At 44.3% G+C, this 27,147-nt stretch overlaps 1 protein-coding gene across 3 annotated transcripts in view; it reads right to left on the bottom strand.

Annotated features, from left to right (window-relative positions):
* The window catches only part of PRKCE (protein kinase C epsilon), a 470,469-nt gene that overhangs the window by 155,132 nt on the left and 288,190 nt on the right, over positions 1–27,147 (bottom strand). For all 3 annotated transcript variants that reach the window (XR_004326300.1, XM_032497439.1, XM_032497438.1), the window contains exons 3-6: positions 20,988–21,147; positions 18,844–18,878; positions 17,452–17,537; positions 13,286–13,415 (exon numbers count right to left, since the gene is read on the bottom strand). Coding sequence is in view for 2 of the 3 variants with exons in the window: in XM_032497439.1 (XP_032353330.1) it covers positions 13,286–13,415; positions 17,452–17,537; positions 18,844–18,878; positions 20,988–21,147 (411 nt within the window). In the remaining variant the exon portion in view is untranslated. The remainder of the gene's footprint in view (positions 1–13,285; positions 13,416–17,451; positions 17,538–18,843; positions 18,879–20,987; positions 21,148–27,147) is intronic.

Below are 27,147 nucleotides of genomic sequence, written 5' to 3'. Positions count from 1 at the left end.
GGTTCCTTTTACCCCATATATCATGTCTGATTATCAAGAAAAAAATTACAAGGCATACTAAAAGGCAAAAACACAGCTGGAAGAGAGCAAGCAGCAGAACCAGACCCAGACCAGACATGGCAGGGATGTTGGAATGATACCAGGAGTTTAAAACAACTATGATTAATATGCTAAGGGCTCTAATCAACAAACTAAACAGTATGTAAGGACAGATAGGCAAGCAGAGAGAGAGAGAGAAATTCTAAGAAAGAATCAAAAGGATATGCTAGAGATCAAAATCACTGTCACAGAAATGTAAAGAGCCACTGATGGGCCAATCAGTAAAATGAACATAACTGAGGAAAGAATCTCTGAGCTTGAGAACATGTCAATAGAAACTTCCAAAACAGAAAAGCAAAGGGAAAAAAAGAAGAAGAAAAGGAACAGGATATCTAAGAACCATGAGACAATTTCAAAAGATATAACATATGTATTATGAGAATACCAGAAGGACAAGAAAGAGAAAAATGAACAAAAGAAATATTTGAAGCAAAAATGAACTACGAATGTCCTCAAATTAAAGCCAGACACCAAGCCACAGACACAAGAAGCTTAGAGAACACCAAGAAAGATAAACAAGAACAACAACAACAACAATAACACCCCAAAACAATAAAACTCATATACAAGCTGCAGAAAATAAAAGAAATAGTCTTGAAAGAAGCCGGAGGAACATAACACTTTACCTTTTCTATAGAAGAGCAAAGATAAGAATTATATCTGACTTCTCAGAAACCACATAAGAAGAGAGTGTAGTGAAATATTTAAAGTATTGAGAGGAAAAAAAAAACCCATTGAATTCTGTACCCTGTGACATTACCCTTCTAAAGTGAAGGAGAAATAAAAACTTTCTCAGACAAATCACTTTAAATGTCAGTGGTCTAAACCCACTGATTAGAGATTGTTAGAGTGGATCAAAAAATAAGACTTAACTATATATCATCTACAAGAAACACACTTTAAATGTAAGATGCTTATAGATTAAAGTTAAAAGTATGGAGAAAGATATACCATGCTTACACTAATCAAAAGAAAGCAGGAGTAGCTATAATCATTTTTGACAGAGCAGACTTTAGAATGAAGAAAGTTATCAAGGATATCAAAGGGCATAATGATAAAGGGCTCAATCCTCCAAGAAGATATTAAAATCCTTAATCTGTATGCACCTAACAACAAAGCATCGAAATACATAAGGCAAAAACACTGAACTCCAAGGAGAAATAGATGAACCTACTATTATAGTTGGAGACTTTAACACCCCTCTATCAGAAATGGACAGATCCAGAAGGCAGAAAAATCAGTAAGGATATACTTGAAGTCAACAGCCCCATCAATCAACTGGATATAACTGACTACTATATCTACTGACTACAACATCCAACAACAGCAGAACACACATTCTTCTCAAGCTCACATGGAACATTTACCAAGACAGATCACTCTGTGAACCATAAAACACACCTTAGCAATTTTAAAAGAACAGAAAGCATACAATGTCTACTCTCAGACCACAGTGGCAATGAATTAGAAATCAGTAACAAAAATAGTTGAAAAATCCCCAAATACATGAAAATTAAACAACATACTGATAAATAGCACAAATCAAAGAAGAAATCTCAAGAGAAATCTTTAAATCTTTTGAACTGATTGAAAATGAAAATACAACTTATAATAATTATCAGGATGCAGCAAAAGCATCCTTTGAAGACACAATCTGCCCAAACTCACACATGAAATAGACAATTTAAGAGGTCTATATCTATTAAAGAAATAAAATCAATAATTAACAACCTTCCAAAACACATAGTACCAGGTTCAGATGGGATCTGTAGTAAATTCTACCACACATTAAGAAATTATACCAATCCTCTACAATATCTTCTAGAAGATGAAAGCAAAGGAAATTTCCTAACTCATTTTATGAAGCCCACATTGCCCTAACATCAAAACTAACAAAGACATTACAAGAAAAGACAACTGCAGATAATTATCTCTCACAAATATAGACATAAAAATCCTCAACAAAATACTAGCAAGTTGAATCCAACAATGTATAAAAAGAAATATAAACCATGACAAAATGAGATTTATCTCAGGTATGCAAAGCTATATCAACATTTGAAAATCAATTAATGTACTCCATCATATCACCAGGCTAAAAAGATAAACCACAAATCCTATCAATTGTTGCAGAAAAAACATCTGACAAACATCCATTCATAATAAGAACCAAGAAATAGAGGGGAACTTCAACTTGATAAAGAACACCTACAAAAACCTACAACTAACATCATACTTAATGGTGAGAAAATAGAAGTGCTTTAGTTTCAGAAACAAGGCAAAGATACCCCCTTCACCACTCCTTTTCACTATTGTATTGGAAGTACTAGCTAATACAATAAGACAAGACAAGGAGATATGAGGTATAGTGATTGAAAAGAAGAAATAAAACTATATTTGCCGATGACATGATCATCTATGTAGAAAATCTGAAAAAAAAAAAATGACAAAAAACCTCCTGGAACTAATACAAGTGATTGTAGCAGGGTTGCAGGACACAAGGCTACTAAAAGGCTAGTATACAAAGATAGATCGCTTTCCTATGTATCAACAACGATTAATGGAATTCAAAATTAAAAACATGATACCATTTGCATTAGCACCTAAAAAATGAAATACTTAGGTACAAATCTAAGGAAATATGTACAAGATCTATGAAGAAAACTATGAAAATCTGATGAAAGAAATGAACAAATACCCTAAATAAGTGGAGAGATATTCTGTTCATAGAAATATCTCTCATGAGGTATTCATGAGAAGTCTCAGTGTTGTCAGGATGTCAGTTCTTCCCAATGTGATCTATAGATTCAATTAAATCTCAATCAAAATCGCAGAAGATTATTTTGTGGATATAAACAGATTCTAAACTTTATATGAAGATGCAAAAGACCCAGAATAGCCAACACAATGTTAAAGAATAAAGTTGGCGGACTGAGAACCTGATTTCAAGACTTATTGTCAACCTACAATAATCAAGACAGTTGTATATTGGTGAAAGAATAGATAAAAACAGATTAACGGAACAGAACAGAGAAGAAATAACCTCCATAAATATACAACTAATTTTTGGCAAAGGAGCAAAAGCAATATAGTGTGCCAAAGATAGTCTTTTCATCAAATGGTACTAGAACAACTGGACATCCAATGCAAAAAAAAAAAAAAAAAGTGAACATAGACACGTTTTCACAAAAAGCAGCTCTAAATGGATCACAAACCTAAATATAAAACTCAAAACTATGAAACTCCTAGAAGATAATATAGGAGGAAATCTAGGTAACCTTGGCGATGGCAATGATTTTTTAAATACAACATCCAAGGCATGATTAATGAAAGAAATAATAAGCTGGACTTCATTAAAATTAGAAATTTCTGCTTTGCAAGAGAATGAGAAGATAAGTCACAGACTGAGAGAAAAATACTTGCAAAACACATATCTGATAAAAGCTTATCCAAAATATGCAAAGAACTCTTAACTCTCAACAATAAGAAAATGGATAACCCAATTAAAAAAAATGGGCAAAAGACCCAAGCAGAACTCTTACTGAAGAAGGTACACAGATCACACAAGCATATGAGAAGTTGCTCCATATCAAATGTCATTAGGGAATCACAAATTAAAACAACAAGGAGATACTGCTACACACCGATTAGAATGGCCAAAATCTAAAACACTGACAACAGCAAATGTTGATGAGGATACAGAGCAACAGGAATTCCCATTCATTGCTGGTGGGAATGGAAAATGGTACATTCACTTTGGAAGACAGTTTGGAGGCTTCTCACAAAACTAAACAGACTCTTAGGCTACAAACCAGCAATCATACAGCTGGTATTTACCCAAATAAATTGAGAATGTATGTCCACAAAAAAATCTAGGTATCTACAGCAGTTTTAATCATAATTATGAAAACTTGGAAGCAACTAAGACATCTTCTAGTAAGTGAATGGCTAAATATATTGTGGTACACTCATACCAAATTATGGAATATTATTCAGTACTAAAAATATATTAGCTATTAAACCATGAAAAGACATGGAGGAAATGTAACTGCGTATTACTAAGTGAAAGAAGTCAATATGAAAAGACTGTATGTTGTGATTCCAACCATTTCTGGAAAAGCAAACTACGGAGACAGTAAAAGAATCAGTGGTTGCCAGGTTGCCAGGGTTGGGGAGAGGCAGGGATGAACAGCCAAAGCACAAAGAATTTTTAGGGCAGTGAAACTATTCTGTATGATACTATAATGGTGGATACAGCACATTGTACATTTGTCCAAACCCATAGAATGTTCAACACCAAGAGTGATCACTAATGTTAACTGAGACACAATGATGTGTCAATGTAGGTTCATGGATTGTAACAAATGTATCACTCTGGTGGGGCGATGTTGATAGTAGAGGAGGCTGTCCATGTAGGAGGGTAGGAGGGTATACTGGAAATCCCTGTACCTGCCCCTCAGTTTTGCTGTGAACCTAAAACTGCTCTAAAAGTCTAAAACACACACACACACACACACACACAGAGTTTCTGGAATGAAACCAGGCAGGATGGTGGCCAGACCTCCTACTGCTCCTGCATGCCCTGGTCACTGACTTGGAGGGAGGGACAATACAAGCCCCACCCACATTCCTCCCCAACTGACGTCTGAAGACCTGAACTGAATACAGAGCTGAAGATGACCACAGAACCAAAGGTGTAGAGGGTCGGGGGAGCGTGTATGCTGGTGGGAATAGAACTTTCTCAGACAATATAAACAAACGAGGAAGCTCCACCACCACCTGGCCATGGTGCCGCTTCCACTGAGTTATTACTAACAATGTCTGAAAATCCTCAGGCCTATCACAGATTCCAGGCACTTTGCTCTGAATTCTCTGTCCCATTCCCCTTAGCAAAAGATACCCTTTGACACTCAGTTCACCTTCCCTGTACCTGCCCACCAACCCCATGAAAGTCCTCTTCTGTCTCTTTTTGAGGTGACAGAAAGGACAAGGATGAAGCAACCAAACTAAGAATTTCTTAGCAAGGGCAGCTTATCTGCGTGATTTAGCCACTGGCACCCTCTGGTGGTGTAATGCCAGACCTGTCCATCCTAATGAAACAATTAGCTCAGGTTGGCTGGTCAGCAAAATAGAAACAAACTTTGGGGACTTAATTATTCATTTTTTAAAAAAATTTTGTTATTTCCCTAGAAGAACTGTGTAGTTGTCTTAACATGTTAATAAAAAATGCCAATCATATGTCAGTTAAAATGGACCACATGAAAGAATGACTTTGAAAAGTCTAGAAACACGAGGGCAAAGCTGGCTGAGAGATGGGAACTTGACATGATTTAGGCAGCCACAGTGAGGCTCCTGGAAGCTGCAGATCAGTGACAGAAAACAGAAGGAAGCAAAAGAAACCTTAAGTTCATTTACAGTAATGTGGGTCAGACAAACCAAGTCACATCTCCCCTGTCCCCACTCCACTGCCCCATCCTGACCAGTGAGCACCCAGGCCCAGAGCCGTAAGCTGCCAGTACCCCCCCACCCCCAGCCCCAGGCTGCCCTGAAGGCTTCCTTTTCCAGGCTGCCTCTCATTGTTAATTTTCAGCAGTTCCACCTGGATAAACTGTGCTGGGAAGAAACAGAGCAGGCTTGCTGGGGCTCTTCTAAAAGGAGGATCATGACTGTGCCGCTACCCAGTTTTCATCATGAATTTGTTGAGCTCCCACAATGTGCTGGGTGCTGCATTGCGGTGGCAGCAGTGTCATCCTCAGGACAGACAGGGGCTTGGGCACACTGACCTTCATTTTGGTTTCCATGTTTCCACCCTTTTCACAGCTGAGATTAAAGCTAGGGTTGCAATGAGGCAGGTCAGGCTGCCAGGAATTCTTCCAAAGCAAGCGGACCACCTTGCAAGAACAATGACAAAGCCAGGCCTGGGGAGACAGGCAGGCCTATTGTCCTGCAGAAATCTCTTTACAATAGGGTGATGAGTGTGATTTGGCCCCAGAGGGTAAGCCAGGGCAGTGGTTTGATTTCATAATAGGTTACAGTCAGCTCTGTCATGTTTGGAAGCAGAGCACAATTACGAGTAGTAAGTGGTGTGCTTGTGCAGTGGAGGGGTGTAAGAGTGACAGATGTAGAGTCCCGGGTAGAAGAGAATGGGAGGTCCTTGGGGGGTCACACTGGGCACCAACTGTCCCCAGGTAGAGACTTAGGGAGTCCTGATCACACTGGAATCATCATTCAAAGTTTTCCAGAAGTGAAGGCTGGCTACCTGTCTGTCACCCAGCATTCCCCGGACAAAAACTCTTGAGTCTTCCACTGACCTTCCGTGCACAATGGGGGGCATTTGTCATAGTCCTCAGGCACCGCCAGCTGCTACTGCAAAGGATTCAGAATCCACCAAGAAGACTCTTGCAGCACTGCAGCTCTGAGCAGAGAACTGCTTCCTTCCTTCTCTGCCCTCTAGTTCTATCTGGTTACCTACCTAGAATATCTTCCTTCCCCAGGTCCTTCTCCTCCCTCAAAGTATAGCTCAAGCCCCATCTCCCCCAGAAAGTCTGTTCTGACCGCCCAAGTCCTGCTGGCCTCTCTTGTCCTTGAATTGCTCACATGTATTTCTGACCCACTGCTTGAACTATTATCTGTTATTTAACTTGTTTTGTTTAATGCCCAAGTAGAGGGCAAGTTTCTAGAAAGCTAAAGTAATGCTGTATCTCCAAGTTCTCACTGATGCCTTGCACAAACCAGGATGCCACGCTTTTCAGTGTATTCTAACTCTGTGGAAATTAGTAATACACAGGCAACATCAATGAGCAGACTCCAACAGATAACAGGGAACTGAAATCCTAAAGTCACTACACAGGTATTTCTGAGCATGCAAAATTAAATGTCAAGGCAAAAGAAGGTAAAGCAGTTAGTGAACGACTTATTTAAAAACAAACAAAAAGCATCCTATGTAACTCCCTCCTTATGCGGTTCAACCACAAAAGGGCTTGAAGTTACTGCAGGACTTCTAGGGGCCTTTCTTCCATAACTACTCATACATATGCATAAACATGTATGTATGAGAAGGTAATGTTTAAATGATGTATGGAATAGCCATAATGTGGAATATTAAGCTGCCAGTAAAAAGAAAGAAGTAAACTTATATGCACTGACTTAGAAATACTCCAAACCACATTGTAGGAAAATCAAATTACAGACCAATGCACATAGAGGTTTAATTAACAAATATTTGTTGAATGCTAATGTCTCAGGCACCGTTCTAGATGTTGAAGAAACAGCAGAGAACAAAAATAGACCAAAAAAACCTCTGCCCTCATGGACCCTATATTCTGATGATAGAGAAATAAATACAAAATATAGGTAATTTAGAGTATTAGAAGGTAACAAGTGTCACAGAGAAAAAAAAAAAAAAGCAGAGGAGGGTGAAGGAAGAGATGGGAGCTTTAATTTTTAAAAGGGTGGTCAGAGTAGACCTCCCAGAGAAGGTGATCGAATTGGTGTGGGGGTGTGTGTATGGTGCGAAGAGGGGTGGGCAGCTTCTAACTTGGCTTATAATGATCTCCACCTTCTAGTATCTGAGCCTTTACATCATTCCCTCCCATTAAATGGGGGCTAGGCAGAATGCTTCTCTTCTAAGGAACAGAAGATGTCAAAAGCGACAGAATGAAACTGTAAGTTTAAGTTACAAGAGGGTGGCTTCTGTTTCAGACATCCTCTCTCCCTTTCTCGTTTGTTTGCTCTGAAAGAAACTAGCTTCCATGTTGTGAGTTATCCCATGGAGAGGCTGATGTCTCCTGCCAACAGTCACATGGGTGAGCTGGGAGGGGATTCTTTGCAAGCCCTCAGATGAGACCAAAGCTCCAGCTGTCAGCTTGACTGTGAATTCATGAGACACCCTAAGTCAGAAGCATTCAACTAACGTGCATCTAGATTTATAACTTGGAGAAACTCTTGATATAATAAATACTGGTTGTGTTAAGCCACTAGGCTTTGGGACAATTTGTTATGTAGCAATAGATACCTAATACGGTGCTTATGTGTATGTGCAAGTATCTGTGCAGCAGACATACACAAAAAGGCCTTAAAGGACCCACAGCAAATTGTTAGTAATATTTAAGTCTGGGGACAGACGTGGAAAGAGAACATAAAGGGGTTTAATGTTTTATACATATACTTAAGTCTTGCTTAAATCGTTTATGGTAAGAATTATTTATGTATTACTTGTGTTCTTTTTTTTTAATTCTAAAAATACAAATAAAAGTTGAAGATATGACAAGAAACCTAGTTGTTAAAAAAAAAAAAGTAACAGTAAAGGACTGACATTTTCAGAAATTGAGAGAATAAAAATCTTTTTCCATGTCTTCAGTGTATTTTTAAAAAATCCAAACACTTTTTTAAAAATGGGAAGGAGGGAGGGAGAAAGAGAAGGAGAGAAGGAGGGAGAAGACCTTTCCTTTCTCTTATCTTTAAGGCTACCACAGCCATTCCATGAAATGCAGCTAAGATTACTCTGGTTTCATTATAACTCTCAGAAGATAGCAGGCAGTGGGGTTAAAAGGAAGCCCAGGGTCACCTGGCCAGGGGGCTCCGCCTGCAGTTTCTTTGCCAGGCAGTAAGGGAACCAGGACAGACCAGTTCCCTGGACTCCTAATCTGGGATCTTTACAGGCCACAACTCCATCCTTAAGGGGTTTGCCCCCAAACAAGATGGCCTGTTCGTTGTTACCGCTTGGAAAGTAAGTGATATTCTGCTCCTTAGCCCACAAAAGCAGCCTCGGATCATAGCTGTTATTAGGATAGGATCTCAGAGGGAGGCAGGGAACCAGGAAGGAAATTCTTTAGGAATCTCCAGGCCAGACCTTTCCCAAGTGTACCTGGTTCCCCACTTGGCCTGGAGCTGCAGTCAGAGCAGACAGGCAGGAGCAGGGGGCCCACCCCAGATAGGGGTAGGAAAACCAGGGCTGTGCAGGGCCCTTCGGGACAGACTGTAAATTGTGGAAAGAGGTCTGGCTTTCTGTTAAATTGTCTCCCAGTGCCTGATGATGTCAGGGTGGCTGTGCTGGAGACGTGAGTGTGAGATCATGGGTGGAAGAGAATTGCGGGGTGGCCCACAGGGCAGGTGCAAGCGCCATGTCTTCTTGAGAGAAGGCAACAAAAATCATAATGTATTGGGAGTCTTTACCTCCAGGGGAAACTGACTCCAGGGGTCAATGGAAAAATAAAACACAGGTGCAAAAGGATGCTCGAGGGGTTCACTGTGTAGGTGAAGGTCAGGTTGGGGAAGCAGTACAGTTAAAATATAGTGAAGAACAAAAAGGATTTAAATGCTTCAGCGACCTAGTGACGCTAATATCCGAATGTCTGAAGCTAATTTCTGTACCATCTAACAGTGGCTGAGGCTCTCAGACAGACCCTCAGTGAGTCTGGAGAGAGACTTAGAGACTATGAGGACACTTGCATCATAAGACAAAAGACAGGAATAAGGTATTTTGCCTTTTCCCTTACTGACGGTGTTTTTCTGCCTTTGATTAAGGAGCTCAGTTACCCAACAACTGCCCATCAGCATCCTCCCAGCATCTGACCCCTCTGGGCCGTAGGCAGGGAAGCAGCAGCCCAGAAGACAGAGGTGGGTCCCCACAGGTCCCTGCTTGTGTCCTTTTGTGCACACTGTTCTCCATTTCTCCATTCCCCACCAGTAAAACAGGGGTAACTATGTTCCCTCTACCTGGCTGATGAAGGGGCGGTCCCTGGAAGAGTACATACACAACACTCGAATCTATGTGGCTCAGGTAATTTTAGGCTGACTAGGACAATCTCGTGGGTCCTTCCCTATAGACCCAAGCTCTTGAGAAACCGGTTTCATTAGAAACACCTAAACCTATTATCCCCAGGAGTGGAAATGGCAACAAAGCTGAAGCCATAGATCAGCAGGCCAAATGGCTGGTATCCCACCATGGCCCAGGGACAGGACTCTAGCCCAAGAGGCCAAACCAGCCTGATCAAGCCAAAGAGAAGATCTGAAGGGGTCTTCAGAGCAGGAGAGGGCGTGGAGCATGGACCGGAGCCAGGCTGTCTGGGTTAACTCCAGCTCCATGGGGACTTGCTCCGGGAACCCAGGCGGGTCATTAAGTCTTGATTTCTTTTACTTAGCAATCATAGGCTGAGAGCAGAACCAGGCTTAGTTCTGGAGAAGGGCCCCTGCTCTGGCCCATCCTGGCCTCTTGTGGCCAGCATCCTCTCCACAGGGTAAGGGGCCTGCAGGGACAAAAAGACTTGAAGTTGAGAAAGGATCAAAAGAGAGAAAAAATCACAGGCAATCTAGGGGGCAGTGAAACCATTCTGTGATACTTTAGGGGTAGACATATGTCATTATACATTTATTAAAACCCATAGAATGTCCAACACCAAGAGTGAAATGAATGTAAATTATAGACTTTGGGTGATTATAATGTGTCAGTGTAAGTTCAGTGATTGTAACACATGTACCACTCTCGTGGGAGATGCTGACCGTGGGGGAGGCTCGATGTATGTGGGGGCAGGGAGTATATGGGAAAATGCTCAGTTTTGTTGTGAAACCAAAACTGCTTTAAAAAAATAATGTCTATGAATTAAAGAGAGATACAAAGAGAAAAAAGAGCAGCAGAAGAAAAAAGGGAGAAATGGCCAAGTAACAGTCACAGAGGAACAGGAGAGGGCAGATCCGTGACTCTTTGCTTGGGGCCCTAAATTCTGACCAGTCTGTCTCTGTGTGGCCTGACTCCCCCCACCCCCTGGGCTCCAGTGCACAGGAATCCTTGCTCTAGGCAGCCTCATTCTCCCCATCCTTTACTTGAGCAGGCTTGCCAGTGTTTCCTGCCAAAATAGAGCTCTATACACTGTCCCTGGGCCCAGCCTTCTTCCAGGGTCATCTAGGGACCCAAAGCCCTAGCAGCCACGTCTGGGTGTCTGGGCAGCCTTCTTAAAATATCAATATTTATGAGATGACAGTATCTTCATTTAGATTCCCTAGATAGATCAATAATTAATATATTTACTAAAAACCAGACATGGCCTCATCAGAGTCCCATCCAAAGTGGGCTCTGTGCTTCCCAGCAACCCCACTCAACTTTCCAAAAATGCATCACTCCTCTGCTGAAAACATTCGAGATTCCTGCTGCTATCTTTTCCTTTCTCTTCCTTTGTTTTAGTGTCACTTAATGGTAAGGACTTCGGGCAGGCCCTGCTTCATTCAGATTGTGTGCTAGAATTCTAGGAAGGGAAACCGGAATGTCTGGGAAGCTCCCCCAGGACACCAGATGTGTCAGCAGTCAGCAGTTCCTCCTGTGCTGGGTCAGGTCGTCCTCACTTCCCACAACAGCTATTTCTAATCCCTCTCATGCCTTCCACACCACCCCCATCTCTCACCTCAACTTTGACAGGATCTCCTATTTCAGAATTAAGGGAACTCTGGTTGCAATGCCCTCAGCAGACTCAGAACTAAGATGATCACTCTGCCCAATCACCTCTTCCTGGAACCCCTTCCCTGTCACAGGACATGTATCTGCATCCAGAGCTGGCTTTGAGGCATTCCCTCCTGCTTGGGAGGAAGGGTATCCATCTCTCCACTCATCTGCTCTTTTGATTCCATGGTGTCATCCCTTGCTACTTTTCCTCCTATCTGTGAGGTCCTTCCCTCCAGGTACCTTGACACACTCATCCTAGGATGGTACTCTGTACCATGGTTCCCAAGGTATTTTCTCCTCTCTTCACACTCAAGGTACTTCTCCTGGGGATGACACCTACTTTACAGCTTTAACTACTACTTAGGCATTAACAAATCCCCAATCAGATGTTCAGTCTGGACCTCTCTCCTGAATTTTTATGACAATGTCCAAAGGCTGGACAGCTCCATGTAAATTTCTCACAGGCATCTCAGAGTCAACATGTCCCCAACTCAATCCTACCATCACTGCCTCCAGCCCTGCCCTCCCTCATGTATTCCCTGTCTCAGAGAGTAGTGTCTATCCTCCCAGCTGGACCTGGTCACTACAGCCAATACATTACTGCTAATACCTCTGAAGTTACTCTCCCCTCTTTTATTCCCACTACAGCCAAGACTTCATTTCCAACCCTCACAATTTCTCACTGGGAGCCCTTTATTCAATGACCAACTGGTTCACAGCCTCAGCTTTCCTTCTTATCCTTTACCTCTTTTTCTAATTTTTCAACAATGGGAACTTATTAATAATGCACTCAGTAATGATAAAATACTATCTTTTATAACAAAATAATTTAACAAAATGTAATATATTTTACTTTTATAAATTAAATTTAAAATTAAATTTTAACTTATTTAAATAATAAAATTCGAAATTTTACTGTTTAATGAAATAAAACACTGTTTTCAAATAATGTCCACACAACATTCCTGCCCAGTGGTTCACGGTAGTCCAACTTTGTGAGCAGGCTGGACGAGCTGATGGAACTGGACTCTCTACCCAGGCCCCTGGGGTACATTCCCACCTCCCCATAATACTTGTCATTATCTGTGTCACTTAGCACACTCGTTTGAGCAGAAGGCAATTTATGAGCAGGACAGCTAGAAATAGAGGAAGAAACTCTAGACTCAGAAGTCAAGGTTCAAACCCTACTTCTGCTCACAAGCTATGTGACACGGTCAAATTACTTAGTCTCTGAGCCTCAGTTTCCTTGTGGGGGACGTGGGGGTGATAGCACATCCGTCACAAGCCCACAAAGAATCAAGAAGATGTGTTACATGACAGCATTCTAGCCCGGCTCTCTCCAAGAGTAAGTTCTGAACCACAGAGGTGACAGGAGAGTATCTGTGACTTACTTCGGGGCCTAACTGCAAAAGCCATTTCTTCCCTTCTACTCTAATGTATCTTTTCCTTAAAATATTTCTGTACTTTTGGGGACCCATCTTGTCTCCCTAGCTTGTTAACCATCTTAAAAGGTGCAGTCACACCTTCTTCCCTCTGGCTCCCTCTACAGAGCCCCCCTGGATGGTCTCTGCACAGATACTGCTTAACAAATGCTTGGAGTAACTAAAGATGGCTTAGCAAGGGCTTGTGCTCAGTTCTCTGGCCAGACTTGGAGCGAACTCTCGAGGCTACGAGAAGAAAGATTCTTTAAGAGGAGGCAACATCAGGGGTGCAGGTGCAGGGCTAGGGGAGCAGGGCAGGACCAGCACTTACCTTTGCACTGCAGACCCTGCCGCAAGAGGCCCCAGAGCAAGGAGCCACAGTGGTCGCAGAAGGTGGGGACCTTGTAGTTGTGGATCCCAAACTTGTGGGGCATGTTGACGCTGAACCGCTGGGAGCCCACCTGTAGGGATGGCAAAACACATGGTCACCGCCAAGCTCCTTGCTCTGAACGCCGCCCAGGGAAACGAGGGGAAGAAAGCCTCCTTCCCAGGGGCCTTACCCCACTCTCTGCTGCTCTGCTGGACTCTGCTCCCCCATCAGTCCCCTCCGGGACTCCAGGCCTCCAATTCCCAGGGCACACCGCACTCAATCTGCACCTCACACTTTGGCCATTAATAAGAGGTCACCATGTGCTTCCAATGTTGCTTATGCCTAGAAGCCTTACCTAGGGAGTCTGTCATCAGCTCCATGGCGGATGCAGGATTCTGTGAATGACCAAGAACCCAGCATAGACATGGAAAATGTAGGTCATCAGTTGGGACCAACGGTCACCATGATGAAGATGGCTAATACACAGTGGTGACCACTAAGGGTGCGAAGGTATCAGTACTGACCACAGGCCAGGCACTATCAGCTCAGTTAAACCTCACCACCACCCTGCGGAGGAGGCACAAGTGTACAGGTGAGGGAATTAAGGCACAGTGAGATTAAGAGATGTGCCTGCAGGCTGGTGTGCCAGGGTCAGGAATTGACGCTATGGGTCTGAATTCAGAGTCCAGGCTTTTTAATCACTATGCTGCCACTTACTGTTTAAAAGGACTGAAGAGAAAGTAGCAAGTTGGAAGGGGAGGGGGTGGGGCAGAGGAGTCCAGGGATCTGATCTGTAGGCCTAGATCTGCCACCAACCCCATGAGTTTGGGCAAGTCTCCTAACTTCTTGGGGGTTTGGATTCCTTATCTGGCAAAGAAAGATGGCATCCCCACCGCACCTAACATCACAGGACCGTGGGGTCCACGAGACACCGCAAATGGAAGAGGCAGGAAATATTAAGTGTCCCGTAGAAGCAAGGGTCCTCAGGGTCTTCAGTGCCCTTCACAGAGATCCTCTCCACCTGCGTCTCTAGTGAAGCAGCCACGCAAAATCCACCCCTCTCAGAACAGAAGGGCACCATCACCTGAGACCCCTTGGGCTGGAGAGTGTCACCCTGGCTACTCTGGGCATTGGGGAGCAGACAGCATGCAGCAGAGAAGCTGCCCTTGGCTCAGTGTTGCCTGGTGAGCGAGAAGCACATCTAGGCGACTAAGAAGGGTGAGAGCTGGGGATGGACACGGATGTGAACACAGACACCGAGGCATGGCTGTGTGCACACATACTGTCAGGGTCACTTAACGTCATAGAGAGCTCCCTCTCACCCAGCAACAAGGAATGGTCCATTCTCTTGCTGGACCAGAGTTTTCCTGAGCCCTGTTTGAGATGTCTACTGTGCACTTGTCCCAGGACAAGAGTCCCCAGATTTACTAAAAACAATCCTGCACACCACTCCTTAGATTCACAGCACAGGGGTGCCTGCCTGTGAATCTAGTCATGTCAACTCCATGTCTGTCTGCTCACTCCAAGGGACGCAGGAGGTCGCTGTGCCCGCCCTGTTCCTACGAGGGCTGAAGACTGCTGGACCTATGCTGAGAAGAGAGTCATGGTCTCCCAGAACCAGCCCCACAGGGATGTGGCAACAACCAAGATGAAGAGGTGGGGAAGTGTGCCTGGTGATTAGGAGGTTCATGTGGGGGCAGGAGAGTCACATGACCCTCAGCTGCAACCACTAAAAACTGTGAAGTATTGGAGAATGGGAAGTGAGGATGATGGCACACGTGCAAGACGTGCTGCAAAGTCAGAGAGACTGGGAGTCCCCCAAGGGTGGCACTCATGCAGGGGCATAGGGCTCAGGTGCACACACCACTCTGAGGAATACGCAGCAGCAGAGGGAAGAGTGAGACCAATCAGAGGACACAGGGAGAGAGAAAAGGGCAGAGAGACAGAAGATGAAAAGCCACAGAGGAAGAGAAGGAAGGAAGGTGACACAAAGAGAGGGCATTCCTTAGTGACCACACCAGGAAGTGTGTGGAGAGACATGAGTTCTAAGTGCCAACACACAGACACAGGACAGGGCGAGGGCATCGGCCAAGTGCTTATGCTGCAAAAGTTCCAGGGAGCCCGTTGGCAGAGCACCTTTTAACCGGAGGAAATTAGACACTTGGTGTTCAGAGCCATGTGGGTTTGGGTGTATATATATATATATGATGGATGTGTGCACATGCCTCACACTGCAGGTGCTTCACAAAGTAATGAACAGAAAGGTTGGTCCCCGGCAGTCCTGCGCTCAGCAGAGGGCACATCCATTGCCCTAATGGGTCAGGGATAGAGCAACTAAAAGAGACTGGCCCCAGGGAGCACCAGGATGGGCATTCAATTCCACCAAGGTAGGAAACCTGAAGATCCCTTTGTCAGCCCCTGGCAGTTTCTCTCTCTGGGGAAAAATACCAAGTTTGGGAACACATCTCACTGACAACTTCTTTTCACACTCAGTATGACAGGAATACAGTGCAAAAAACTAGGTCACAAGATTAAACTGGGTTATGTGCATGTCAAATCTCAACCCTCCAGCCTGCATGGCATGAAGTCATAGGGACTCCTTTAAAGGAGATGTGAAAGAGCCTTAGAAACCTGTAGAGGTTCACAGTTGAATAGACTTATGAGATCCTTGAGAGCAGGAATCATGTATTCCTCTGTTTCCATGGGAACAATATTTGGCATACAGGAGGTACTCAATAAATGCTTAATAAAATGTCCCTAGGAAGGCAGGCAGACAGCAAGCAAACCATCTCTTTCTTTCATTTACTTGTGAAAGTTATGAGGATAAGAACATACTTTGGGTTATGATCCTAGACCAGGAGTCAGGAGACCCAGGTGGTGGCGACTTGGAATTTCAACCCTTAACAGCAGAAGCCTTTCAAAGCACTTTAGTGCTTCGGGCTATCTGCCCTTCAGGGACACGGGATTTTCAAATCAAAGCCTTGTCCCTTCCTGCTTTTCAGAGGTGGTGTGAAATCAAAAGGAGATAAAAGATGGAAAAAGCTTCAGATGCCGAGATATCATTTGGATGAATTATTTTTAAGAAGTATATATCATAAGTTGGTCCTTTTGGAAGCCAAATTATAAATCCATCCTATGATAAACCCACCCAGGGCCTCCCTCCCTGACTCCCAATTCTAATGGCTTATGATTATACAGTATTTATTTATTTTACCAAGACTTAAAAGCATGTCTTTGAAATCAGCTGTTGTGGACACAGATAACTTGTCATCTTTCCCGAAAGATTTTTTACATCTATTAGTAGTACCACTCTTCTCCCAATCACTCAGTTGGGAGAAACCTGGCTTAACTGTCGAATTTTCTTGCTTCCTTACCCCAGCAACTTCCCTAACAGTCAATCTGACACGAGTTTCTAAGATTAAGAGAACACTGTTACAGTGGTCCAGGGCTCAGACTCTGAACAGACTAGCTGGATTTGAACATGGTTTTTTTTTTTCACATACTTGGCTGTGTGGTTTCGGGCAAGTTATGCTTCTTGTCTCTTTGTTGGAAAACGAAGGTAATAACAACAGGGATCTTGTTAAGGTTGTTACGGCATTAAACGATACATGGTAAAGTGCTTAAATTAGGGCACAGTAAGGACCCAATGAATGTCAGCTATTACCGTTATGACTGTGGTTCTTTCAGCCTCCTAAGTATTTCTTGGATTTGCTAATCCCACTCCACTCCCCCATCACCTCATAAAGATAAGGTTCCTGCTTGTGTGTTATGTCTCTTATGGTTTATGAGCTGTGTAGGGCCCCTAACACGTCAGTGAGCCCCTTCACTGGTCCGATGAGATAATGACAACAAATAACTCACATTTTCCTCGTGGGCTTCGCTTGGGGAGCACCCAGCTCTTGGCATGTTATCCACACACATAAACCCACCTTTGAGCTGCGCTCATCCTGCAGACTGTACCTCACAGCGGAAGGCAGTGGACCACTCCCTTAATTTTTGATCAAGACAATGAAGAAAGTAACGGGACCTCAGCGAGATAAGGTTTTCCTTGGGGACCACAGAGGAGGCAGCGGAGGGCAGGGAGGGCAGTGAAGAAAGACCAGAATTTCAATGCTGTAAATATTTACCTCATCGGGAGTTTCCTGTTTCTTTAATCCCGTGCACTTCGTAATTATGAGCTCGTGGCATCGCTTGTGGACCACGCAAGTGCAAACTGCAAACAGCAAAACACGAGAGGACTGAGCAACAAGGAGGGGAAGAAAGGTTCCATCCCAAGATTTCAGCAAGTCTCAGCGGCGGTGGAGGGGAAAAGGGAGGCACGCCCCTTCCGTCGCCGAGTCTTAATGTAAAGCCCTAACCAAAGCTCTTTATGCAGTCATTTCAAAGCACTGTGCCATCAGAGACATTAGGGTTTCCTAAATGCTCTGGAGAAGAATGGGCCATTTACATTCAAAGGGCGTCAGCAATTTTCTCTAATCCTGGAGGTACAGATCAAATTTCTTGCTTCTTTATGCCAAGGTCAGGGAATAACTGTCCAGGCAAGAAGCACTGTCTACCCAGGGCGCTGCTGCTGCCTGTGCTCCACTAGGGGTCCTGTCAGTGTTGGCTGGGGTGAGAGGGAGGCTGGTGGCAGGAGAATGGATGTTTTGTGGCACAGAAGTTCTTAAGCTTTTTGATTGGGCTGTGCCCTTTTGTGCCAAAGTTTAAAATTTCTGTTTAATTGAACACTTCCCCAAGAAGTGGCCTATAGCTAGCTGTCTTTAGTGCCACGGGCCAGCGTGGGCAGAGGGTGGCTGAAAGTAACCTAAAAACTGTTACCTGTGTAACTGTTTTGGGAAGACACGCAGGACACAGCCATATCCAACAGAGGCTACCCAAGTCCCCCAGGGTGAGACCCAAGTTAACCAGCCGCTGGGTGAGGAGATGGGATGGTCTCCCAGTCATAACCACAGAGAAACCTCCTCATGACCTCATCACATACCCACCCTCCAATTCTGGATAACTTGACCTTGCACTGTAGTCCTACTTGGGGTGGGGTGGGGATGGGGGGACCTTCCATACTTTCAACTGAGTGTTAAATGTTTAAGAACTAATGATCGCACAGAAGAGACAAAAAAAGAGAACCAGCAAGGACCATTTAGCGATACTGAGGACACACAGAACCCAGCTCAGTACTCAGGGGGGCCTTCATGGACCTCGTACTGAAGGGTTATGCTTCACGGGGAAAGAAGGTAGTGCTCCCCACTCCAGCTGCACAAAAAGGCTGAGACCCCTGGGACACCTGGAGATGGTGGTCCCCACAGGTACTCCCACACATGTATGGAGTGGGGGTGGTGGCCAGGCAAGGACAAGGACAAAGGGAAAAGCAGGGACTTGCTTCATGGAGAGGGAGCATAAGTATGCAGAGCATGCAGAGCCTCCAAAAGTTATCAAACCCAGCCCTCGCCTCCTTCAAGCAGTAGCGATCTTGATCAGACCTGTGGCCCTCCAAGGATTTACTTCATACAATACCCTCTTACCTTGACATTGGTATCCCTGCTTTCCTATGACACCCCTGAAAAGAAGAATATAACCCTTTAAGAAAGTGAATTTCAGTAGGTCAAAAGCCACCCCCATCCTGGCCATTCTGGCCATTGCCCCCAGTACACCAATTATGCTGGACTCCACCCAGCAGTGGGATGGTGATTTCACTCCCAATTGCAAGATGCCTTAAAATGACTCCATCCGAAGTCCACTGCCGGCAGCCCTTGCACTTGGAATGAGTGCAAGGTTTGGTCAGTGTCACTGCTTGGTTTCTTGCACAAACAGCCATTCCAGGCAATCAGCCATGTTCCAGAAAACCATGGAGACTTTGCTCCCCACAGGCCTGGAATTGTCGAACATGCCCTTCCTCCTGGATAACCATGGAGGAGGACTACTGCTGGTAGGCACCGTCTATGAGCATTCCAGAAGCAGTCAAGGGTTCTATGGGGCAGTCTGTGGCCAGGACTGGGAGTTCAATCTACCATTTTGGTGAAGACCAACGTCAGAGATTCTTTCCATGGCCAGAGTAGGGTCCCCCAGAGCAGGTTCAGGGTCAGCCTGGACATAGAACACTCCAACCAGCCCAACTGAAGCCCTGTCCGCAGGGTACCACCACCAGCTGCACAGCTTCCTGCAATGCCCAGCCCAGCGAGAGGAGCCAGAAGTCACTGGGGCTATACCTAAAGATACCTAGAGGTCAGCAGTGCAGCCACGGGCTTAGAGGAGAATGGAGTCTCTAAGACTAAGCTCTCAGAACCCATTTCCCTCAAGTATGCAATTCATAACCAGAATACAGAAGATGGAGGTTAGAGGGTTGAGTCAGCCCCAGAAACGAAACGTGTCTGTGGGTGGAGTGGGGTGTTATTCCTGCTTCAGTCAGGCTGAGTTGGCTCTAAGCTGCATCACCTCAGGTGTCCATTCTGACCTCCGTGACTAGTTCTGGAACACCACCAGGATGAGACGAGGCATTCCCAGACACTGTGGGAGTCCAGGGGTTCCTCAGAGTACAATTTGAAAGTCCCCCACTTGGGTTCGTGCTACAATTTGGCCTCTCTCCACTGTAGGATCCCAATATGCTGGCAAACTCCACGTCAGCTTCAAAGAGCTCAGGGAGGACGCCAGAAAGGCTGAGTGTGAGCTTTTAGTCGTGCTCCCCAGTGGTGGAATCAGGCCTCTGATACTTTTGAGCTGGAGGACCTTAGGCTAGTCTCATTTCAGAGCTTCAGTATTGTCGTTAGTGGAATGGGGTCCATATACATAGCTCATAGTACACTGGGAAGAATTAATGAGAGATTTCCAGTGCCGAAAAGAGAACCTGGTACATGGCAGATATTCATTAAAAGTTACCCTCTAATCCTAAGGCCATGCTCCTTAGCCTTTTCCACCACCCCAAAAGTCCTACTACTTACCTATCTCTGCCTACTGAAATCTTAGTCATCCTGAAAGGAGAAATGCCACGTCCCTCCAGGAAGCCTTCCCAGAGCACTCCAGCCAAGGCTGCTCTCTCCTTGCTCTGAAATCTCAGATCCTAGCTAGCAGCACCAATGCTATAACAGTTACTGAGAAGCACTTTATAAATTATAAATTTAATATAATTATATTATAAATTATGAATTATAAATATTGGCAACTGAGTATTTTAAGCTTATTATGGAAAAAGTCAAACGTATACAAAAGTAGATCATGTACCCATTACCCAGCTCCAACAGTGATCAATACATGGCCAGTCCTGTTTCATCTCTACACCAGCCCCTCTCCTCTCCTTCCAATTTTTTTTGTTCCAAAACAAATCTGGGACATCATATCATTTCATGTGTAAATAATTCAACTTGTCTCTCTAAAATATAAGGTTTTGTTTTAAAAACAACCACGATACCACTATTGGTTATAAAATCTTAACTCTTTAAATATGACATGGTCCTAAGTATAAAGTCATCAGGAACTATAGTTTCTTCCTTCCATTGATTTCTCCCCCAAGCACCACTCAGTTACCCTTCTAGAAAAGTCTTCTGCAGTCAAATAAGGAAATAAAGCACACCAGCATTTTTTTATATAAAGTTGCTCATCTTCCGACCCATTCCCTCACCCTTTTCACCACCAAGAAGGCATAACTAGAGGTTCCCAGGAAAAAGGGTCTTACCAGATAAAATCTCTGCAGTGGGAGCAGTAGGTGGGCTGCCGAAGGTAGGTGGCCATGAACTTGTGGCCATTGACCTGGTGGACCCTGCGCCTGACGGCCCCCTGCCGCTTCCTGGGCCGCATGCGCTCCCGGAACACACGTTCTTCATTGTCTTTGGGGGCTGGGAAAGGACAAGAGCAGAAAAGAAAACACCATCTGGGTTAGCTTACCTTGAAAAAAACCTCTTTTGGGGGACCTACTCCAGCCTCGGGGACCTGGAGGTGGGAGGGGACATTGCAGAGTAGCTTCCGCTGGTGGAGGGATTCAGGAGTCCAGGGAGCCTCACTGCTCAGCTCCAGGGAGTGAGCACCATGCGTTCGGAAGGCCCGGTTTCTGCACTTTCCTGCAACAGCTGCACTCAGCATCCATCCCGACCCCATTCCTGCTCCAGGTGTGGCCACACCACTCCTTCCCACACCAGCTGCATGTTGCAAGGTCACAGGGTCAAAAGGCTCAAGGTTCACATCTTATTAAAACTTCTGAGCAGTGTGACCTTGGATCACTCGTGTTCCTCGCCCTGAGCCTCTGCCAGCATTGTCCTCTGTAAGTGGGAATAACGGTGTCGGTCCCAAGGAGCGTTGCCTGGAGTCCATGGTGTGACCCCCTCAGCACCCAGCTCTCAGACGCAAGAAGTAGCTGCCTCATAAACCTGACATTTCTTCCTTCTCCCTCTTACCGACACTAGGACAACCAAGAGTCTTTCCCCAAAGGTTAAAAGGAGAGGGAGATAAATACTGTGAAAGCACAGTTTTCAGAAGGCTTAAGACCTGCTACCATGGGTTTTAAGACCCCACTGGAGACAAAAAAAAAAAGCTTCCTCATTTCTTTCTTCCCTCCCCCTCAAAGATATTCCTAAACCTAAGAACACCATGCAAAGGGACTAAGAGATGACAACAAAAATAATGATGATTGTTATGAACTGAATATTTTCGCCCACCACAAATTCATACATTAAAGCCCTAACGCCCAGTGTGACAGTATTCAGAGGTGGAGCCTTTGGGAGGCCATTAGGTTTAGATGCAGGCATGAGGGTGGGGCCCCCATGATGGGATTAGTGTGATTATAAGAAGAGGAAAAGACCTGCACTGGCTGGCTCTCTGCCATGGGAGGACACAGCAAGAGAGTGGCTGTCAACCAGCCAGGAAGAGTTTCCTCACCAGAACCCAACCATGCTGGCATCTTGATCTCAGCCTTCTAGCCTCCAGAACTGTGGGAAATAAATTTATGCTGTTCAAGCCCCTCAGTCTTGGAATTTTGTGATGGCGGCCTGAGAAGACTAACATGGTGATGATAATGGCTAACGTTGATTGAGGGCTTACACTGTGGCAGGTGCAATGCTAAATGCATTACATCGGTTAACTCGCTGAATCCTCACAACAACCTTCCCTGAAGAGTACCTCTGGAGAGAGGTCAAGTTTCCACTGGCCACACCCTGCTCTCAGGGACAGCCACCTCTCCCTACAGCAAGTCCCCGAAGCTCTCACCTGAGTGGCTCTCATTAAAGAAAAGCTATGCTGCCAGTGGCTCCTTTGAAGGCAGAGGAGGCAGACTGTGGGTCTCCTGCCAGGCTCCTGACCCTCTCAGGCAGACTGCCAACATGGCTCAACTGAAAATACACTGGGAAGGCTCCACACTCCCAAATTCACCCTGCACCAACCAGTGCCAAACACCCCAGCGTAGCAGTGTCAGTCCTCAGGGGAAGAAGCTCTGCTCCTCTTGACCTCTTTGAAAATAAGGCTCCCTGCAGTAGAGGTCATATGTGTGAGTCAAATATCTGTTTACTCCAAGGGCATCTTTTCAGTTCAGAGAGGGGAGGGGTGGAGAGAAAGTCAAACTGATGGAGAAAAAGGGCAAGGACAACTGGGAACAAATGCCCAGCATGTGATTTTTGAGGGAAGCAGCCTCCAAGCAAATAAGCAAGGATGTTGACTGGTAGGCTGCCCCCGGTTCCCCCAGTCTGTATCCTCAGCACAGCTCCCCATGACCCAGATGGAGGTTTGCTCATGGGCCCCTTGTTTCCCAGCCCCCCACCTCCTTCAGTTTCCTTTATAACTGGTGCTTACTGTTTCTAAAAGTCCCTGACACTGACTACCTTCTGGGTATAGGAAGCCCATCACCTCCTCCTTGGCCACAACTGAGGCTGAGACCCAGCCGAGCAAATTCTCATGGGAGGATCCCAGTCTGTTTTAACACAGAGACATCTACACAGACGCACACACATGCATGATTATGACAATCATCACTCAATTGTGCAATTAGAAGTGATTTTAATTTCTGCTTCATACTTTTGACTATATTTAGAATATTCAACTATTTTCATAAGCTGGAAAAAAGTGGTATTTTTAAAAAATAAATCTTTTCAGTAGCCCTTACTGACTACAAACCTGATTTACAAAAATCCAAACCCCAAAACCCAGCCCTACATGGCTCAGGCCAGAGGATGGGAACTCTCTTTGTAAAATGTAGCCTCCAAATTCTTTCACAGAAGGAGTCACCATGGAACATATGTCAACAGTAAGCCCAAATGCATTTAAGATGAAATTTGATTTACAAGTCCCTCAGATTTAATAGTCATTTTGATCCTGGAAAATTGTGTTTTCAGTTAAAATGAATCCAATCTAGTTTTCTCAAGGGAGTACTGCCATAATGGGGGTTATAGTGGTCCCCGAGGGCCTTATTTCTCAACTTTTTACAGAAATGATCAGAGCATCCAAACTGAACATTCTAAACTGCATTTACACTGATTTAATAGATAAATGCAGCAACCCTTTAATTTAACTCCATTTACTTTTAAAGACCTCTTACTGGGGTGCAGACACCTAAGAGAAGCTGCTTAAAGTCCGAAGAGGGTGCGGGTGGGGTGGGGTGATGGGAGGGTCTCAGGTGCAGGTTAGACAGAGAGGCAAGGATAACTCCTGCTAAGGCAGGGTCTATCTGATCGAATTTCCCCAAAGGGTTCCATTATTCCTGCCCCAGAGCATGTGCACACTGCCTTTTAAAAGTCAGATTCTATGTCAAATATGTGGGGAAACAAAAGGCTACAGGAGAGGAAGACCACAGGTAAACTTCACGCTCCAAGGAGGCCTGCACACAGAGCTGCAGGAGAAAGGGGGCGGGGCTCCTGGCTGGTGAAAACACCCCCATTCCACATTCCTCTGGAGCAGGGAGCTAGAGGTTCCTCAGTCCCAGAGAACCTTCTTGCTGGACCCAGAGTCACTGCTAGAAATGGGTCCCTTCAGCATTCCCCACTGCTGTGAAGGGTCTCTATTAAAATACAGCCCCCATTAATGCATTGTGTGTGTGTGTGTGTGTGTGTGTGTGTGTGTGTGTGTGTGTGTGTGTGTTTAAGAAGAATGCATGGTGTAGGTGTAAAATAATAGATTTATAAATGTGTATATATATGTGTGTATAATATATCAAGTTGTACATATTAAATATATCATGCATATTTTATGTATTATATACTTATTTATAATATAGTATATATTAATGTATGCATGTCATTAACAATATAATTAATATAACTATAATATATAACAGGTTATAACTATATGAATAATATGTAATATGCAATATGATATACATATATATACTTTTGCTGAACCATTTGAAGTGACACTTCACCCCTAAGTATTTCAGCCTTTATCTCCTAAGAAAGACATTCTCCTACATAACTATAATATCAAAGTCAAGAAATTTAACAGTGATACAGCATTATCCAGTATACAGTCCATATTCAAATCTCTCTGTCCCCCAAGTGGCCTTTATCATTGTTTTTTAAAAGTTTAATCCAGGAGCTAATGAGAGTTCATGCATGTCATTTGGTTGCCATGTCTCTTTAGCCTCTTAATCTAGAACAATTTTCGTGACTTTTTTTTTTCCTTTTCATGATACATCTATGGAAAATACAAGATGCTGTCTTATGGAATGTTCTATAATCTGCATTTGTTTATTCCCTTTTGATTAGTTTCCAATTCAATGACAAGAATACCACAGTGGTCTATGCATCAACAAATCCAAATATATTTACCAAGATCTTTATCTAGAAATAACTGTGTAAATGACATGAACATAAAATTTATAGGAGGAAAAAGATAAAATATTCACTCTTACTAGGAATTCTTACCATGTAAAGCAGAGCAGTCTTGATATACCACTGACATATTGTTTAATGCCTAATAAAGAAACGAATTTGTTTTAAAATGGCATTATCAGCGATCAGGAAGGCTGCTATAAAACTGATTTATTCATTGATTGCTAGAGGCAGTGTCACATTATATTTTCAGAAGCAATAATACAGTACATAGCAAACATCACAGAGAGATTCATATCCTTTGATTAGGTTATTCCTTGGGAATTAACTCTAAGTCAATAATTAAACAGAAACTAAAAGCTATACACTTAAAACTTACAGATGTTCCCCACTGCATGTCCATGCCCTCCCACCAAGGTCATGGACACCCTTAACCTCAGTGCTCTCAGAATGCCTTTCAGTTAAAGAATATCAAGCTGGGAATTTCTAATAGGTTCACACTTATGAATTTCCAGATGCCAGCATTTCCTTTCAGGGTATGTGTAGCAAAGACTGCCAAACCCAAGGGTCAACCTTGCCCAAGATCTTTGACCTGGGAACCTGGACTAGAAGGACCAATATGCATGACAGGCCACCTCTGGGCACCACTGTCATTCCTCACTGCAGGACAGTCACCTACTCGTGATGTCCAGGGGGTCCTTCCCACAAGCAGGGATGCCATGGGTGGTCTTATTTTTTCTGACCTCCCTCTTTCGACCTTCTCTTTTCACCTGAACTAAGTGCTGGGAGAACTGGACAAATTCTGCCTTTGCCTCAAACCTGATTTATGTCCTAGTCATTTAATCTCTTTGGGCCTTGGTTTGCTTATCCACCAAGAGGAAGTAGTGCCATGGCTCTGCCTGAACCCCAAGCCAGTGTGTCCGCTCCCCCAGGTGCCAAAGCGACACCTCCTGACTGAGGGAGACAGAAACAGCCGCATATCCCACCCTGCAAAACCTATCCCCTGCTGGGGTCCAGCTACCTCCACCGGGTCCACACCTGCCACTGTGAGTGAAAGAGTTGACTCTGTCCTCTCCCCCCACTGCCACCCTGCCTGGCAGAGGCTCCGGAGAAGCAGACCCTATCTTCGGGCTTAGAAAGCTCTCGGAAAGACTGGGCTGGGCAAGAAGCATGGACGCAGCTCTGTGAGAAATAACATGGCTAGTTTGAGAAAAGGCTGGGAGCCTCCTCAGAAGGCTTTTCTTGGAACCCAAGCCAGGAGTGAATCCAGTCCTCGAGGCAAGGGATTTCACAACACAAACAAAATAATTCCAACAGCCCGGTATTTTTGACTAAATAACTGTCAAACTTTGGCTAATTCAGAAGCTGAAAAATAACAGCTACCATTTGTGGGGCCCCTGCCATGTGCTGAGCCCCATTTTAAGCATCCATGAGGTACTGCTACCTACACACAAGGTCCTGTTCCATATCCACGAGGTTATTAGTACATATCAACGAGGTTTAATCACATGTTCATGAGGTACTATTACATATCTATGATGGACTATTACAAATACACGAGGTACTATTACATATACACAAGATAACGTCAGCAACTTACACACCTCACACATATCAGGAGGTGGCATCATTCTCGACTTACAGATGAAGAAACCAAAGGCCCAAGAGGTTAGGTAACTAATTTGTTGAAGGTCACACAGCGAACAGTGAATGTCAGTTCCAGAATTCCCACCCTTACCCATCCATCCACATCTCCCAAGGATGTTAGAGTAGCCTGGGCCCCACAGTACCCAGCTGAGTGTATGGAAGTCTCTTGCCAGCTGCTGCCCACCCACCTCTCCACGCATCTGACCCTGCTCTCATCTAGAGACTCAGAAAAGAAAGTGAAAGGGGACTGATTAATTCATAACGCACCCGCATCATGGAACTTAACACAGTGGTTTAAAAAAGCAGATATGCTAAGCCCACCAAGAACAACAAGTAGAAAAAGAAAACTAAGAAACATGTGTATAGTATTTGCATAAAATGAGAAAGAGAAAAGGATAAGTATACTCAAATACAAGCAGAAATACACACAGAGACTTCCCT

The sequence above is a fragment of the Camelus ferus genome, chromosome 15 (assembly GCF_009834535.1).
Source record: "Camelus ferus isolate YT-003-E chromosome 15, BCGSAC_Cfer_1.0, whole genome shotgun sequence".
Taxonomy (NCBI): Eukaryota; Metazoa; Chordata; class Mammalia; order Artiodactyla; family Camelidae; genus Camelus; species Camelus ferus.
The sequence above is the reverse complement of the archived record's forward strand: the minus strand, read 5'-3'. Positions and strand labels throughout refer to the sequence as shown.